The sequence below is a fragment of the Aspergillus tanneri genome (genome assembly GCF_003426965.1).
Source record: "Aspergillus tanneri strain NIH1004 chromosome Unknown AapTan_2_pilon_pilon_pilon, whole genome shotgun sequence".
Lineage (NCBI taxonomy): Eukaryota > Fungi > Ascomycota > Eurotiomycetes > Eurotiales > Aspergillaceae > Aspergillus > Aspergillus tanneri.
In genome coordinates this window covers 1,520,577-1,538,185 of record NW_022984629.1, presented here as the reverse complement: position 1 = coordinate 1,538,185, position 17,609 = coordinate 1,520,577, and the positions used below count along the sequence as shown (strand labels likewise).

The window sequence follows — 17,609 nt, the reverse complement described above, 5'->3', positions numbered from 1 at the left end:
TGGACCGATTTGCTCTACGGTCGCACGTCTTTTTTTCCCTTTGTCCCTTGATCCACTACGGAGTAGAACTGATGTGCAATAGAGCATTGACATCATCTGAGATCTTGACATTGAGATACGACTAAACTGCTTCCATCTATAGTGGCATTGGTGGCTTTTAAATGACGCCGCCTCAGGCTCGAACGAAGCTGTATTTGTACGGAGTATACCGGCAAAAGATCACCCACTTCACCGAATTTAGGTGTGGCAAGACAGCCACTGGTTCCCATATGATATCATATCTATTGCATGTTGCTCATAATTTCTTCGCACAAAGACTTTTCTTGAATCCTCGGGTAAGAAACTTTGGGTCTTGTTGTGTTTCTTCTGATTGGCGGATGGCCTTCCCAGCACTTATCTTTAGACCAAAGGACAAATATACCCTTCTTATTATCACGAATTAAGCACTTGCTATAAATTTACAGATTGCACTGACGGTCTGACTTATTATGCATCACACGGCTGATCGGTTTTCACAAGGTGCGCAATGTACGGCACTATGTACGACCAAAAACAGAACATACCTACTTTGGGGTTCCAGCTAAGGATATATGGAGTATCTACGGAGTACGGAGTAGTAGGTTCTGCCTCTTGAGGCGATCGGGTCACCGCTTCACTTAATTCTGTGCCTTGCAGGCTCATTAAAAGCCACCACGGCAAGAAACCGGTCATGCAGAACGCGCCAGATGCATATATTTCTTTAACTTTAATGTCTCACGACGCGTACTCGCGTTCATGTTTTTCTCCATATCCCGATCATACTGCCAAAAAAAAAAAAATAAAAAAAAAAAAGACTTTGAAGCTTAATCCATAAACCTTTGACCTATAGCCTTCAATGTTGGACATTCTCCGCTGCTTTCGTCCCAAGAAGAGACAGGAACAGCAGAAATGGAGGAGGATTGAACGTAGGCATAGTTATTTCCTCGTCTAGGATTATGGAGCTTGTTGCCTGATATATTAACATAAAATATAACAGAAGAGGCAGAACATCTGGAAATGCTCCCATCATGGGATGGTCCAGATAACACACTCATGATGCAAGCGTTTGAGTGGCACATCCCCAATGACCAAGGACACTGGCGACGTCTTAAGCAAGCCCTGCCAGATCTTAAGGCTATTGGCATCGATAATCTATGGATCCCTCCGGGATGTAAAGCCATGCATCCTGCAGGCAATGGTTACGATATCTACGACCTATACGATCTAGGGGAATTTGATCAAAAAGGGTCAAGAGCGACAAAATGGGGTACTAAGGAAGAGCTTCAATCGCTTGCAGTTTGCGCACAGCATCACGAAATCGGTATATATTGGGATGCTGTTCTTAACCATAAAGCTGGTGCAGATTCCACAGAGCGGTTCATGGCTGTCAAGGTTGACCCTCAACGCACGTTTGCTTCTATTTTGATTCGTACATGTCATGTAGCTAACTGGAAGGATAGAACGAAACGTGGAAATATCACCCCCTAAGACGGTCGAAGGCTGGGTCGGCTTCGATTTCCCAGGCCGTGGTGGCTTGTATAGCCCTATGAAGTATCATTCGCGCCACTTTAGTGGGGTGGACTGGGACCAAAGGCGCAGGAAAAACGCGATATATAAGATTGTCGGGCCCAACAAAGACTGGGCCAATGATGTTAGCAAAGAGAATGGAAATTATGACTATCTAATGTTTGCTGATCTGGACCATTCTGACCCAGATGTTCAAAAGGATATTCTGGATTGGGCGATATGGATTGGGTCTCAATTGCGTCTCCGCGGCATGAGACTGGACGCGGTCAAGCATTACTCGGCCAGTTTCCAAGCTCGCTTCATTGACCACCTTCGGGAAGCCTTTGGTCCGAATTATTTTATAGTGGGGGAATACTGGAAGGGAGAAGTTGAACCTCTCCTGGAATATCTCGATATAACAAATCACCGGATTTCGTTATTTGACGCCCCGTTGGTTGAACGCTTCTCGAGCGTATCTCGAACGAGGTATGGTGATCTCCGCGGCATATTTGACGGTACTTTAGTTAAGACTCAACCTGCACATGCAGTAGTAAGTTTGTCCACTAAATGGTTTATTTCAAAATTATGCTAATAATATAGACGTTTGTTATGAATCACGACACGGTAAGTATAATCTGAGCTCTTGTTACAGGCCCATTAATCGGCAGATAGCAACCAGGGCAATCTCTAGAGGTGAGAAATATGCTTATATGCTTCTACACTTCTAACAAGTGTGGACAGGCACCAATTGCACCGTTCTTTAAGCCCCTAGCTTATGCACTGATTCTACTCCGGGAAAAGGGATATCCTTGCGTGTTTTATGGTGACCTCTATGGTATAGGAGCTGACGTCGAGCATCCAATGACTCCTTCCTGCTTGGGTCGACTCCCGATCCTCACACAAGCTCGCAAGCTTTATGCATATGGGGAACAGCACGATTATTTTGACCGGCCCAATTGTGTCGGTTCGTCGATTACTCGCTTGATACAATTTGGCGTTTCTTTTCTAATCATAGCAGGCTTCGTTCGATATGGAAACTTTCATCACCCGTCCGGTCTCGCATGTATCATGAGCAATGCTGATGCATCCAAGAAACGCATGTATGTCGGTCGATGGCATGCCAAAGAAAGATGGACCGATCTTCTGGAGTGGCATACCAAGACAGTCGTCATCGACAAAACAGGATATGGGGTATTTCCAGTTGCTGCGATGAGTGTTGGAGTGTGGGTGAATTCTGCAGCAAAAGGGAGGGAGTGTCTGCATAGGCATTTGTATGTTTTCTTGTGCATCTGTTCAGTTTAATCCATCACCGGAAAGTCACCATTTTACTAATGATATGACAACAGTAATGAGAAAATTTACGAACAATGATCTCTATTTTCGCCTCATGTTCTGCTACGTATAATTGAATTCAGATTTTTAGCGTATATGAAGGCTTCAATGCCCATATCATTAACTAGTATAAATTATCTTTACTCATAGATATACATGTAGCTTGGCACACCTATGTTCATTGCTAGTTACTAACTACTCTGATTGTAGACTAGGACCACGTGGGGGCAGAAACACAATCCACACCGGCCTGCATAGCTGAAAACGATCTCTTTACCCTCTATACTCAGCATTGTTGAATCTCCTAAAGTTTGTAGTGGGGACACGACGGTTTATTCTCTCATCCCTAGCAATGGATTATTTCTATTCTTCTGAATTCCCTCTTCATGTGCAAGATTTGATGGCCCAGAACCGCGTGCCGGGTCTTGCCATTGCGATTGCCCAAAATGATCAGATCGCCTCAGAGGGCTATGGCCAGGCATCTATTAATCCACCAACGCGATGTACAGCAGACACACTCTTCGACATTGCCTCGTCTGCCAAATCGATGACTGCAGCTGCAGTCGCTTTGCTGGTCGATGACGACGAAACCTATCCCGAGGTGCAATACAACTCTACAATGTCCAGTCTACTGCCCGACGATTTCGTACTACCCAGCGTTCAACACACAGAAGGCGTCACGGTGGAGGATATCTTAAGTCATAGGACAGGCATAGCTCCGTAATCACGACGTCCCATTTCCGGAGTCATGCCACCACTCTCTGATTCTTGATTACAGCCATGATAATTCATATATGAGCCCGCGAGCGACACACCCAGACAATGCACGTTCCATCACTCGAAATCTACGAAACCTGACTCTGGCTGCTCCACTCCGTGCCAAATACCTATATAACAACATGATGTACACTGTTGCAACGCATCTGGTCGAAGTAAAAAGCGGACTCCCATTCGCCGACTTCCTCCATCAGCATTTTTTCCGCCCGCTCAACATGCAATCAACTAGTCTACAGCGTGAGGGCGCTCGGGCGAAGGGACTCCAGGATCGCATAGCGACAGGATACATTTGGAGCAAGGAAACCTCCATGTACCATGGATTCCAGAGCCCAGATTGCCCAGAAGGTCAAGGTGCGGGATCGATTATCACCAGCGTGAATGACTTCATCAGATGGGTAAAGGCTCTGGTGAATCGCGAAAACCCTATCAATGAACATGTATACCAAGGCCTTGTCCGCATGAGGACCTTGATGAACCCGGATGCGAGAAGACTGAAGCCATTTACATCGCCAGCTGTGTACGCAGCAGGTATGGAAGTGTATTACTACAGGGGACATATGGTCAGTGGGCACAATGGTGTAATCCCGGGATTTGCGAGTCGCTTTTTCTTCCTCCCTGAGTTCAAATTTGGCGCTGTTATCTTGAGTAATTCGGCTGGGGGAGGGCCTGTCGCTACTATATTGACTCGAGAACTGATCGATCGAGTTCTTGGAGTCTCTGACACTGAGCGTTCGCGTCGAAATCAAGGTAATACCACCACACTCAGTGCCAACGTTAAGTCTCAAACAGATCAACCAAAGCATAAAGCAACAAGGACGACGAGAAAAAAAGACAAGGTTCAACAACTGCGTGCGTCCGTTATCAGCCATCCGCAACCGCAGGAAACGCCGCTCGATGCCTATATGGGCAGGTATTGGAATTCTGGTTATCACTTTTTATCGGTGGATGTGAAAGATGAGAAGCTCTTCATCGATGCCACGGATCGCTCGATGGGGTTTTCGCTTACCTTTGAACACGTGTCCGGGGGAACAAAGTATATTGCGCATTTAGAGGATTTCTTAGAAGGGGGTGATGATCTAGTTCCAGCCAAGTTTATATTTGAGGATGGCCAAGCGGTCCGATTGGGACTGCATTTGGAGAAGTCCTTGAAGGACATGATTTGGTTTGAGAGAGTCGCGCATTCAACTAGACAGTCATAAATCTAGTAATTTATCTGAACTTTATCTTTTATTCAATACCTACTTTACTTTATATTCTAAACAGCATCTCAAAACACTACGGACCAAGACCAAACCGTTTAGTATATATGTATCTTCGGGCCATTGATCGTACCATTAGTATACCACACAAGATTGGCAATAATGAGGGATTTGTTTGCTGATTCTGTATTATGACACGCCTGCCATAATACCGCACGTTCAACAGTGCTATCGAGGTGCAAGCCCTCAAGAAAGGCACTTTTCTGCTACCCACACGCCCGACGACCTGACTGCGCAGTGAATGACAAATACTAACCTAGTTGACTCAAACAGGTTGGTGTCTTTGACATCATACCTGGACGATGAATAGAAGACATCGATCAACAAACCCAGGTTTTCCAAATACAAGAGGCTCAGTTTCAGATAGGACTACTATTTACGGATACCCATTCCAACACAGTCAGTCTCTCTGGATGATCTATATAAGATGCATAAATATGATGACAGAAGCGGAGACAAACGCGCTACAGCGGCCAATCGACAAACCGATCGAATGAGACTCGATTCTCACAAGTCTACAAGATACTAGTTTCACACCAATTCAGTTCTACCCCTGCAAGATGTCCGATCATGGCGACAGACAGACATCACCAACAGCGTCCTCTCCCACGGTTGGATACGGGAATAAATATAGATATCTGCCGGTCTGCACCATCAGCAATGAGGAGATATTGATCTTGGTATATTTATATCTGTCCGGAGGCTGAGAGGAATGTGGCTGAGTGCTGATCTTTAATTTTTTTATAATTTCTAATTATTTTCTTCAGCGAGGGGAAAGCAACCCCACTCTAAGTCCGATGGACTAATCAATAAATGCAAAGACTCACAGCTGCCATGGGGGCCATTTCGTCTCCTGAAACCTGCACAAATGAAGGTGGCTGGACGATGGTGATCGTCTTCTTGTCTCTGTAGGCAACATTCATTCCATGATATAGTCTCGACACAAAGTGTTATAATACCATATAATATTCGCTTATTCTCATCGCGCTTGTTCAACCTTGTCACTCCAGCTTATCCACTGTTTATGGCGATTGCTAGCTGATTACGGAGAAGCTCCTGCTGACACCCCATCCTGATACCGACTTTAATTACTACTTCTGTCTACTTATTTATTTCGGACTTCCCCGGCGGGCCATTATCCCTTTTGGATGTGCATCTCTCTCTCATTTTCCTGCTTTTTCTCCCATTAGTTGCGGCTCGACATCATGTCCTCCCCGTTGCTATACCAGGTTCAGGATCTAGCCTGGGAGCCTCAGGAACCGCCACAGCTACCCATCCGAGAACCCGTGCGATCGCCATGGAAATTCCTCGCGTCACTCTCATCGAATCTACTGATCCTAGGGTATGTGCCTGCTCTATGTCTGCCTAGTACCTCCCATCAGCTGACACGGTTGACTTGGTGCGCAGGTTCTTGGTGATTCCGCTAGCATTTAAAAGTCCGACTCAAGAGCCCGCGAGCAAAGTGGATTCAGTGGTGGCCGCCGCAGTGTTAATTGGGATTGCGGATGCGCTAACGTTGATCCTGATCTGCTTCCAATATGATAAACGACAGTACTTAGTGCATTCAATATTCCTGTATGCTTCGACCGTCCATTCCTTGTTTTCCGGATTGATTCATCAGTTGATCGCGCCCGATCTAACACAATACAGGCCCGGTTTGACCTCCAACTTGATCGGACTATTCAATGTCATCCTTAATATTGTGTGTCGGGATCTGCTACCTATTGGCCAAGTCGAGGCCGCCAGCATGGGCGTCGCCTGTGCCTTTGCATTTCTCCATGCTTTCGGCGCTTTGTGGGTGTACGGGCGCATGGTTGCTGAAGAAATTCGAGTGCCCGGGTCCAAACATGTTTTGTTGACCGAAGAAGAGATGCAGCGACAGCAACTTCTTCGGCTTCTCCAGGAAAATAAGAAGAGCCCGAGGCCCAAGGTCACGCGGAAGACTTTTCAGGTCAAAGTCCCAGAGCGTATCAATCCTGGCAAAGGATGGGATACTTTTACTCCACCTCCTCGCGAAGAAGGTTATTTTGATGATTACGCCCGCAGGAGATAATAGACCGACCAAAGGTAGCCTTGCGAACTAATACTTTCTCACCACCCAGCTTCGAAAATGCTGATTAATAAATTTATTTTATCCCATGACTGGAACTGTCGTCATTGACAGTTGCGACATACGCTTGCATTGTTACACGTGCAAGACCCCAAACAAGAGACATCTGGCATAATATGCCGAGGATTGTCCCTATCTTAGCAGATAGCGTGCTAGACACGCCCTGCCTCGATACGACCGAACATCCAATGGATTTTCCTAGTTTATTTCACATGCGACTCGGTTCGCATCCACCACGAGCCGTGGGACCCCCGATACTCCGTACATATCTATCCCGGGGAATCGGCAGTTGAACGGGCAGGGATCATAAAACAGTGGTTTATCTAGCATCATACTTCTTAGGACCAACCATGACAGTAATAGCAGTAATAGTAATGTCAATAATGCACACTTTGTGCAAAAGACCCTCCTGGGATTACTTTCATTTATGACCGTGTAATACAAATCGGTGCCGCCCGATCCTTGGAACGCACCTCGGCAATTACCCGAACTGGCAACCCCGGGCGCATCTACGTGTATTGCTCCTTTTCGACGTCCTCGATCCTCTTCTCCAACCTGTTCGAACATCGAACGGCTCATTGCTGCTTTCTCTAGACCAGGGACGATAATGGCGAAACGAATGAGTACACTTCTTGAACCTCCCGCTCTGGATTCTTCCAAGGCCGCGATCGAGAATGTTCTGGAGTTGACTCCTGTGGTAGACGTAGGACCTGTACGTCTTTCTTCCTCCCTTGCATCTCTCACGAGTGTTCTAACATCATTCCCATTGCTGACAGGATGTCTTCACCAATACACGTACGCTTTGGCACCCTCCCGGGGCTAGGGGCATCTACGGCGGAACGGCTATTGCCCAGTCCCTGTCTGCGGCAATGCTGACGGTTCCGTCGGATTTTGCGGTTCACAGCATGCATTGTTACTTTGTCCTGGCCGGCGATTCCGAAATCCCCATTCTATACCATGTTGAACGAGTGCGCGACGGGAGAAGCTTTATCACACGGACAGTACAAGCTAGGCAGCGCGGGCGACCCATCTTCACCACCACGCTGAGCTTTAGCAAAGCCAACAGCGGAGGGAAGAAGAAACTGGAACATGCGGCACCCATGCCCCCTATCTCACTGCCGGAGGAACCGGGCCCAGGCGAGAAGAGCAAGTTTGAACAAGGTGGTGGCGGACCGTTCGAGTCGCAGAGGGCTGGGATTGTAAATCGTATGTATCAGTATCGGCCTGGAATACGTCGCAACTTCCTTTGACTAAGATTTCCCAGGGAACTTGAATCCGGAAGACAAGCGCGCCCGACGTCTCATTCGAGTACGAGGGAAAATTTCCGAGGCCGGAGGCCATCAGGCTCACCTTTCGGCCCTTGCGTATATGACCGACAGCTATTTCGTAGGGACTGTTGCTCTAGTCCATGACATTCCGCGATTCACCTCGCCGGCAGAGCTTAATAAGGTGCTGAATGCGCTCAAGAACCCATCTGATCTAGACGACGATGACATCTCGCGGGTCCTGAAGGAGCTAAAAGAAGAAGAAGCGGCGGAATTGAAGCGTCGTTTGGAGGGAGCGCTCAGCAAAGCTACGGACGAGCAGAAGAAGACAGACCACAAGGAAGTCGGGATGATGGTCAGTCTTGACCATTCGATTTATTTTCACAACCCTTGGGCTTTCCGAGCGGACGAATGGATCCTCACCGAGATGGAGAGCCCATGGGCTGGAGAGGGTCGGGGACTGGTAGTGCAAAAACTGTGGTCCAAGGATGGAATCTTGATTGCCACGTGCACGCAAGAGGTATGTCAATGCCGTTTTCCAGACGATTAGACGAGTCCGTTGCTAATGCAGGTTGAACAGGGTGTCGTGAGACTGAAACAGGATGAGCCTCCTCGCTCGAAAATATAGACAATCTTCAGAGTCGACGATAGAAGTATTTTTTTTTTTTTACTTGGTCATACTTTACTAATTCCTAGCCATAGATGAAAGCAGGCCTGTCGAGCAAACTGGTTTCTTGTTTCTTTTCATTTGGGATTTGTACATATCGGTCTCTTGAGAACTTTTCCCTGTCTCTACTTCCAGACTTGATCTCTTGGGTCACCATATTAATGTACATAGATGGATACTTTGCCGCATGGATTTACTTTGTCAACTAATCACCAACACTGGATCCATAATCTGGACTATCTGCATACATGGTCATCGTGGAGACACATTAGAACACGTATAGAGAAACACAAGGACAAGAAAAGACAGAGCCAACCGACCAACAAACCAAACAAACAATACAGAACAAAATAAAATCAACAGTACAAATCCGCGATGAAATCAGAAAACCGCCCACCCATTTTGTTGCCCCAGCCGGAGAATGCGATAGATAATGCTACAAAAGTCCCCTTCTTATCTCCGCCTTAAATACTTACACCTCCATCTTCTCCTCGTCGGGTCGCTGCAACTGGCTCTTTTTTTTCTCACAGAACTCCAGGGCTTTGGCACCCCAGACTCCTCTCCCCTTATACTCTCCCACGTATTCCGGCCAACTCTTGATCTCCTTCGCCAGGTTCTCTAGCTCCTGCATCGGCAACTCCTCCAACGTGGTAAGGAAAGTCTTGACACCGAAGACAATAGCCCCCGTACGGAGAAGTCGACGAAAGGTCTGACGCTCGCGACGAATGACAATATCCTGGGGAGAGGGGTCCTGATTCTCCTCGGACAGGGTGGTAGGACGATAGAGTATCTCAAATAGGTCTTCGTCGGGTCGTTTCACCTCCACGAAGTAGTTGGATCGTTCCATTGGAGATGACGGCGTGAGACGAGTCAAGAACCTTTGGGTTGAGAATTAGCGACTCTGTCTCTCCTTGTTGCGAGACTGGGTTGGATCGACTCACTTGCTGACGGAATTGGCGACCTGTTGATGCCACAATGGGACCGGATTATGAAGTCGCGAGATTGTCCATCCAATTCGCTCCTGTACCGTCCACCCTACGGGGAAGAGACTCGCACTGGCGGCTCTACAGTAATTGTCGGTTAGTCGTTTCGTTTCGTTTCGTTTCGTTTCGTTTCGAATCATCATGGGCAGGGATTCGAGAAGTGCAACCCAACTCACAGGTAGTACTCGTCATCCGCATTCTTCATTAATATACTCAGGTCCTCCATGGTCAGTCGCACGGCGATTTCCAGTGGATCGACGTCCCTATTCTGTCCGCCAAAGACGAAGGTCTCCCCAGTCATTTTGTTATAGACGGTCGACTCGTCGCCGGATTTTTTCCTTTCGAACATGTTCGAGAAACGTTGACAGAGAAAATCAACTACTTCTTCCAATGCTTCTAGACACGCTTCGTAGGACTCGGGCAGACATTGAAGGACCTTGTTTTTTTCCTGCTGCAGCAATTGACCCCGGATCTGATGCTCGTCCATATAGTTCTTGTCGATGGTGAGCCAATTCTGGACGTCCAGCTTACGAACGTCCATCATGACCCTGTATCTTTCCCGTCCCTTGATGGGCTGGGCCGGGTACGGAGCCATGCGCTTGAGGTCATTGCAGTTTGCGCTGGGCGTACGATTTCTAGACCATGACGACCGATATTTGACTATGATAAGAGAGAGAAGGGAAAACGCAAGTATAATGCATGACAAGCTATACATCGCCCTATACGTTTTGGCCGCAATTCAATCACGAAAGGACTACAAAATAAGAAGGGAGGAAAAGAGGAGGAAAATGCAACTTAAAATGAAAGAAACAACAAGGAAAAGTAACAAAGAAAAGAAAAAAGAAAAAAGACTGGTTCCCAAGAAGCTTTTTTACGGTCTCACACTCATTCGAAATGCCGCCACAGACCAGATGCGAAGGGTTAAATCAACCAGACCAACATGGCGAACCTACATTTCCCCCTTCGGAGACAGGGCAATTACTCGACATATATTTATTTATTGGGAACGAAGATCCTCGGGGGTCAGGCGATTAGCTACCAGCACTTCAAGTCTCTGTCTCTTTCTACATTCCGGATTCAGGAAGCTGGGATCTTCTCTGATACGTTCGTCACTTTCCCCGCAAAACACCGCAATTCGCCGCCCCCAAAAAGAAACGAAGGACCTGACAGTGACAGCATCCACATGATCCAGCTGAGATGAGATGCTCAGCTTTCAATCCCATCGAGCTCCACTGAGGAGAACTCTAAGTGGGTAAGGTAAAGAAGCGTGTAGGTAGGAGGTCTCCCTGTACCAAGACACGGTGCCATTGAAGCTAATGGATGGATTCCGAGCATGTACGTTCTAACTTAATCCTAGTAAAATCGTCAGGTGCTATCTGTCCGTGCGCGATACCAAATAATAATAATAATAATAAATAATTCCCAAAAAAAAAAAAAAAAAAAGATCTCGTGAGCGATCCACCCCAAGTCTGGAGATAGTTTGCCCTGTTCAACAGTTCCTGCGGTTCCGTTCCAGCGGTATTCGTCTTTTTGTTTCCGGCGCAGACGCGGGAAATCCCCAGAAGGGTTTAACGGTACTCCAAAAGGACATTGCAAACAGACTAAAGAAATAACGCACTTTGGTATGCGACAGTCTTGTGGATGCCCAGTTTAAGATCTTGCCGTGGAATTTCCATACAGACAGACAAAAGAGGCAGACCGGCAGGAAGGCAGACAGACAGACCAACAATACATCGTCAGCATTTTATCAACCACACTCTGTACGACAGAAGGGATAATTGACACACAACGCGTGGGATGCTGCGTGGGTCAATCCCAAATCGGCAAGACGGCCGTGACACAACTCAGGCCATACTTGCGGAGTAGTCTACGGAGTATGTCTACAGTAAAGAAGTCATCAGGCGGCTATGGAATTCGACTGTGCTCCCAGTGATCCAGGTACTAAACCGATTCCCACGGGACGTAGGGAGTTCGATTAGGGGCTGACGTGCTGGCCTGCTGGCCAATACCCATTCCGGTCATTACGACTGGTCGGTTGAGTCTGGCCTTGACCCAGACTAGGTTAATGAAAGAAGGTACAGAGTTGACACTGACGTACTAAGAGTCTAGGAGGCGTCCTGGTAGTCAATCAGTTGCCGCGAAGCCAACGGGTGGCCTAGGTAGGCACTATGAGAACGACTAAGACCACTAGGGAGCGAACGAGCGGCTAGTTGAAAATCAAAAGAACAACCCGGCAGACGATCCACCAGCGGCCGAGTCCAGAATTGGCCTTGAAAAACCGGTTGTACGATAACTCCACTCTTTCAGGCAGAGACTCTTCATCTGGGGCTGTTTTTTTTGCGCTACAACCGCCCAGGAGGCGGAAAGCGCGCTTGCCGCTGTGATCATTATCTACTGTTGTTTCAACCAAGAATGCATGTTTTTTTTAAAAAAATAATAATAATAGTAATATAATTATTATTATTACTATTATCCACCTTTCAATCGGCTCCTTGCAAAACATAATTGCTTTTTTTGATTCTCGAATCCTTACTCCGTACTCCAAGTTGACCCCTTGTACTTGTGCTTGTGGGTGGTTTGGTTTATTTATTTTTTTTTTTTTTGTTCCGGCCTGTCTCAGTCGCGATCGTTAATTTCTGACCTACAGAAAGAAAGAAAATCCTCCGAGTGACGACTATGTGTGACAGCTATGACCTCACTGTTGAATCCAACCCCGTCCAATGCAAAACACAGATTCTATACTGAGTTCTAATGCCTACTCTACTGTCTACGTCAATTCTATCACTTCACTTCACATATCAATACAAAAAGGGTATATATTATAATTACAGAGTATTGAGCGAATCGAATTGCCACTCCCAATCCACAAAAAAATAAAAAAAATAAAATAAAATAAAAGGGAAAAACAGTGCGTACCCACTATAATTAGTACCAATTACTCAGTATACCAATTACCAACCGAGTAGCGTCTTATGATCTTACCGAGATGCGAGAGTCTACCTATAGTTTAGACACTAACTCCCCGAGTCGGACGAGAGGAAGTTGGTTAACAAAGCAAAAGAGGAGAAACTAGAAAAATGGGTCCTTTTCTTAGGACTTCACTCAATATTATGCCGATATTTACTCCATAGAGCACCCGGGAGAGGGGAAGGAAAAAGTCCTAGATCGATGGTGCACGGACTATGGAGTTAGTTCGTCTTGTCTAGACCTAGGAGCTAGTAGTCAGAGGGAGTACCTAGGTATTGTAGTTATAGCTGGTAGCAAGGCAGATAGATAGGACTTTAGTTCCTGGCCTGGACTATCCTGACGGCACTCCACTCCTAGGACTTACCCATGCAGGTGGTTGGTGATTAAATTGGAGTGAGTAGGAGTAAGTTACTTTTTAGACAGGGAGGATCATCAGACTGGGCTTTGGACTTTGGATTGCCGCATATTTTTATGTACATATCTATTTTTGTTTACTCTCTTTTCTCTAGATATAGAATGCACAACCATGACAGGACAATATTATGTATATATTCTTTGTATAGTGTATAAACATAAGATAACAACCAGATCGAACAGACAGACAGACACACGAGATAATGAGATAGTTAAACTAAACCAAGCAAGACAGGAAACAGAATAAAGAATGATGCAGATTCTGATCTCGACCATGACATCCCAACATAGATCATGTACGTACATATTACATGACCCCTCATCTTATTTGCTCCTTCGACCTTATTTACTTACCCGGTGGGTTGGGTGTGGACGAAAGTATCTCTATTCAGTGCGGATGGTGAATGGTTACACGAAATAGTTACATACTGACTGGAATCAAGTATGTAACACACACTGAAGAACACCGGTCTGGATTAACTTCTGCAGGTCTGTTGATTGTTATTCCAATTAGGACTTGTTCTCAAGTTCAACTGCCTCTGCTCTTCGTTCACCTGAACCATCATCATGGGCAGCTGCATCCCCTCTAAATAGAGTCCGCAAAGCAGTCAAGTCAGAATCCAGATATTTAGCCTTTATTTGGATTAATAATATTGTCATGCTCATATGAAAGGTATCCAATAAACAACTATAAAATCCCAAATGATGTGCTGCGTCGAAATCACGCCGAAGATATCAAAATACTGCCGGTGGCAATGGCTCGAAATGACAAGAAGAATTTAAAACGCCCATCCAATGTAATGTCGGCCCACTGGTTTGACCTCAAGTATGCAAGTCTGCCTTGCAGCGATCCTCCAGCCGGTGCCTTTTCGTCTGCGATTGTTACCTGTCGGAACCGCAAGAGGTAATCCGGGGACCAAACTATCGGAACTTGGCCCGGCAGCGCCCCATTACCTCACCCTGGCAAACCAATTCTGCGCTGAATTCACTGCCATCAAGAGTGAGATAGATATCAAAGTAGACCCGGTAGAACGTCCCTTGAGGCGTGTCCATGCGCTCGAAGTCAGTCTCCAGGTTCTTGCGGGACAGATCGGACGTTAGGGTCACAACTTCTTTGATTCCTACATGCAAAAAGTCAGCAAATTTTTTCAATCAAACACAACCCGTGGGAATAACTCACGAGGATCCTTTGTATATTCCGGGCAAACATCCTCGTCACATGCGTACAAGATATCTTCGTACATTAGGGTCGCCCCCGGAGCAACCTGCCGGAAAAAGCTGACCTTGACAGGTTCGCCGATCTTGACTCGCTCACCCTTCTGCACAAAGATCTGCCGCGTGTACTTGCACCGATCTCTACCGTCCAGACTTGGCACACGGTATTGTTCGGGGTGGTAGCCCTCTTTGAACGGCTGCAGCGTCGCCATGAGGTAGTGTCGACGCGCAACACGGTGCGTGATCACTCGCTCAGTAATACCGGCCGTCACGGCGCCTTTGACGATCGCAGCGACCGAGTCCATGGGCCGTACCACCTTGGTCTGGTACTGCGGTGGCACATGGAGCTTGATCTGTTGGAAAAGATATTCAGACGCACCAAATCCTCCCACCACAAGTACGTTCTACATACCATTAGTTAATCAGGGAGGGAAAGCACTATTTGCAAATCCGAACTTACCTGTAGTGATCGGTTCTGAGCCTGAATGGCGATGATCTGATTTCGAACCAGTTCAAGAATGCGGTTGACGACCGGTTCAAAGCATTGAAGAATCTCCTCGTTCGTGAAAGTCATGTAACCCTCTTCGATGCCGGCATCTGGGAAATCTGCCTCGATACCGACGTCTACCGCCCATTTCTGTCCATTGTTGCGGAAATCCGCCTTGATCCGATTCTCAAAGTCCATGATGCACTTCGCGTACACCTTTCCAGCTGTCCGAGAGCCATCGGGCAGCTTCATCTTTCGAATCTTTGCCCGGAGAATATTGCTGAAGTTTCGGTTGAGCGCCGTCGAGCCACAAGAGTCGCCGGATCCTGCCGTGCATTCAGCCACGCTGAAAGGCTGTTCCTCCTCGACTTCGTAGGCGATCAGATCCACGGTGCCTCCACCGCAGTCGACGATGAGGATAGCGTCACCGACCTTGAGGTTCAGCAATCCAGTCTTCGCGCAGAAAAGGGCAGCCGCTTCCGGCTCGGAGATCAACGTGAGGCGGTTGTCGTTCTCGTCCCGCAAGAATCCAGCCTGGAGGGCCGCTGCACGTGTCGCCGCCTTGCCTGCGTCGTTCCAGATCGCTGGCACGGTGAGGTAGTAGCGGATGTTGCGCTCTTCTCGGGTGAACACCTCACCGAGGGTCTTTTGCAGCTGGTTGCGCATTGCCTGACGCAACTTGAAGAGATAGTCGGCAGCGACGTCGATCTCTGACTTGCCCGGCGGTAGGGGTGGCAAGTTGATGGGATCGATATAAGTATTGCCGGAGAGCATGAGCTGCAGCTTGAACCATTCCACCTTCTGCACCCCTTGCTTCGGGTAGCCAGTGGGGGCCAGGGCATCAGCGATGTCCGGGCCCCATCCCACCACCTTCTGATATTGATCGTAGTATAGGACCGTAGGGATCTAGATGATAAACAATGACTTAAATCAGCACCAGTCCAGACGGTCACGCAGTCCTTACGCATACGGAGGCACCGACCTTCTGTTTGGTGTGAGTTCCTGCTCCCGGCCATTCAGTGATGATGTCTTCCCTTGCTTCGTTGTTGGTCGCGAAGGCAAAAGCTACACCAGAGAACGTCGTGCCAAAATCAATACCGACGATAAGTTGGGCCTTACTGCGGCCGGCACCTTCGACTTCCACGGCGGGATTACGGACGCCATACTGCGGTTGGGCCATTCCCGGAGCCATGCCAGGCGCAACCGGCTGCTGCAGACCGTACCCCGGGGGTGCGCCCATAGGCTGGACGGGGGCTTGCGTGTATTGCAGGTTGGTGTTGAGTGGCGGAGGGTGGTGCGCCAGCTGCTGAGCCGGCGGCATTGGACTGGTGGGCCGACCACCGTACGTGTAACTTGGCGGACGACCCAAGGGGTTGTTTTGGTTGTTCATGGGGAGACTCGTGGTCGACGAACTGTGGCCGGAGGGAGGGGAGCTGGGAGCGATTGATGATGGGGCGGCGACAAGCGTATTACTCGACGGGTTGGAGGAAGGTTGTGGTTGTGGCACGGGGCTGACCGAGTTCTTGTTGCGTTTCGTCCCAAAAGTGAACGATTTAAACCGTGAGCTCATCAGGTCCATATAGATGACCACGATGGAGGCCAACGGGAAGAAGAGCACGAGCGATAAAGGGAGAGGGAGGTTTGGGAGGGAGTGAAGAGTAGAAAATACGAAGAGGAAAGGAAAACAGCGAGAGACAGAGTAAGAGACACGAAGGAAGGAAAAGTGGGCAGTGCCTTGACGTTTCGGTCGTGATGAGACGCTTAGTTCGCTTGGTCTGCCCGATGGTCGACGGGGGGCGGGGAAAGGGAAAAACACGGAAGAAACACGAGGAGAGAGAATGTCAGAAACTGGCGAATGTCAGTTGTTCACTGGAAGATGAAAACACTCCAGCATTCCGTGACGACAAGGACGAGACGAACCGATCGATAAGTCCCGAAGGAGGAGACAAGGAAACGAAGAGCGGTGGGATCCGGCGTGGAATGAATGAAGGAACCAACAACGCCTGGAACCTGTTGGTTGTCTGCTTGAGGGTTCTGGATTTCCACTTCCTGACTAAAAGGACACTCGAAACGTTTTTTCCTTCTTTGTTTGCAGGAACTGGATGTAGAGTGAGTGAATCTTACGCAGTCAGACATTTATTTCATCTCCATGCACTACCATTGCACGGGAACCATGGATGCACTCCCGTCGCGTATCATCTGGTACGGTACGGTACGGTGCGATACCTAATCAAAATACGGTATGGTACCATTCCACATGGAGTTCATCGCGGGGGCACTTGGGTGGGGATTAGATTTATCATCAGGATTCCCTCCCTGCTGTTGAGCTGGGATTTTTCTTAGCTCTCGGTCATCTCGGCTCAGAAAAGACAATTTCTGTGACAATGGTTATCTAGATTGAGGACCGTACGACGAAACCATTTTTTCATCCTCAGAAAAACCCTATCATGGTTGTTTAACAACTAGTAGAGATCGACAACGACGGGGAAAGAGAGCCAGTGCCTGAAAGGAGACCCATGGGACAAGGCTCGACCTGACCAGAGCTGACCCGGATCTCTTTGTTGGAGTGCGGCTGAAGTTGGTACCGTACGGGTCCATACCGTATGGTA

General features: G+C 47.8%; 6 protein-coding genes across 6 annotated transcripts; 4 read left to right on the top strand and 2 right to left on the bottom strand.

The window, feature by feature from the left end:
• Positions 1-874: 874 nt before the first annotated feature.
• On the top strand, positions 875-2,895 carry ATNIH1004_000475 (alpha-amylase; the record flags this gene model as incomplete). Its single annotated transcript, XM_033565189.1, has 8 exons — positions 875-944; positions 1,016-1,339; positions 1,479-2,074; positions 2,125-2,148; positions 2,197-2,217; positions 2,266-2,488; positions 2,540-2,795; positions 2,871-2,895. 8 exons carry the CDS (start codon positions 875-877, stop codon positions 2,893-2,895), a joined length of 1,539 nt encoding a protein of 512 aa, XP_033430946.1.
• A 313-nt stretch (positions 2,896-3,208) lies between these two features.
• Positions 3,209-4,832, top strand: ATNIH1004_000474 (uncharacterized protein; the record flags this gene model as incomplete). The annotated part of the gene is made up of 2 exons (XM_033565188.1): positions 3,209-3,576; positions 3,635-4,832. The coding sequence occupies 2 exons, from the start codon at positions 3,209-3,211 to the stop codon at positions 4,830-4,832; spliced, it is 1,566 nt and encodes a 521-aa protein (XP_033430945.1).
• Positions 4,833-6,097: 1,265 nt separating this feature from the next.
• On the top strand, positions 6,098-6,945 carry ATNIH1004_000473 (uncharacterized protein; the record flags this gene model as incomplete). Its single annotated transcript, XM_033565187.1, has 2 exons — positions 6,098-6,234; positions 6,300-6,945. 2 exons carry the CDS (start codon positions 6,098-6,100, stop codon positions 6,943-6,945), a joined length of 783 nt encoding a protein of 260 aa, XP_033430944.1.
• Positions 6,946-7,609: 664 nt separating this feature from the next.
• On the top strand, positions 7,610-8,895 carry ATNIH1004_000472 (uncharacterized protein; the record flags this gene model as incomplete). Its single annotated transcript, XM_033565186.1, has 4 exons — positions 7,610-7,714; positions 7,779-8,208; positions 8,267-8,787; positions 8,848-8,895. The coding sequence occupies 4 exons, from the start codon at positions 7,610-7,612 to the stop codon at positions 8,893-8,895; spliced, it is 1,104 nt and encodes a 367-aa protein (XP_033430943.1).
• A 511-nt stretch (positions 8,896-9,406) lies between these two features.
• ATNIH1004_000471 (heme-dependent oxidative N-demethylase family protein) lies at positions 9,407-10,458 on the bottom strand (the record flags this gene model as incomplete). The annotated part of the gene is made up of 3 exons (XM_033565185.1): positions 9,407-9,812; positions 9,876-9,998; positions 10,094-10,458. 3 exons carry the CDS (start codon positions 10,456-10,458, stop codon positions 9,407-9,409), a joined length of 894 nt encoding a protein of 297 aa, XP_033430942.1.
• Positions 10,459-14,219: 3,761 nt separating this feature from the next.
• Positions 14,220-16,579, bottom strand: ATNIH1004_000470 (Hsp70 family protein; the record flags this gene model as incomplete). Its single annotated transcript, XM_033565184.1, has 4 exons — positions 14,220-14,419; positions 14,479-14,917; positions 14,974-15,906; positions 15,983-16,579. The coding sequence occupies 4 exons, from the start codon at positions 16,577-16,579 to the stop codon at positions 14,220-14,222; spliced, it is 2,169 nt and encodes a 722-aa protein (XP_033430941.1).
• Positions 16,580-17,609: the final 1,030 nt, after the last annotated feature.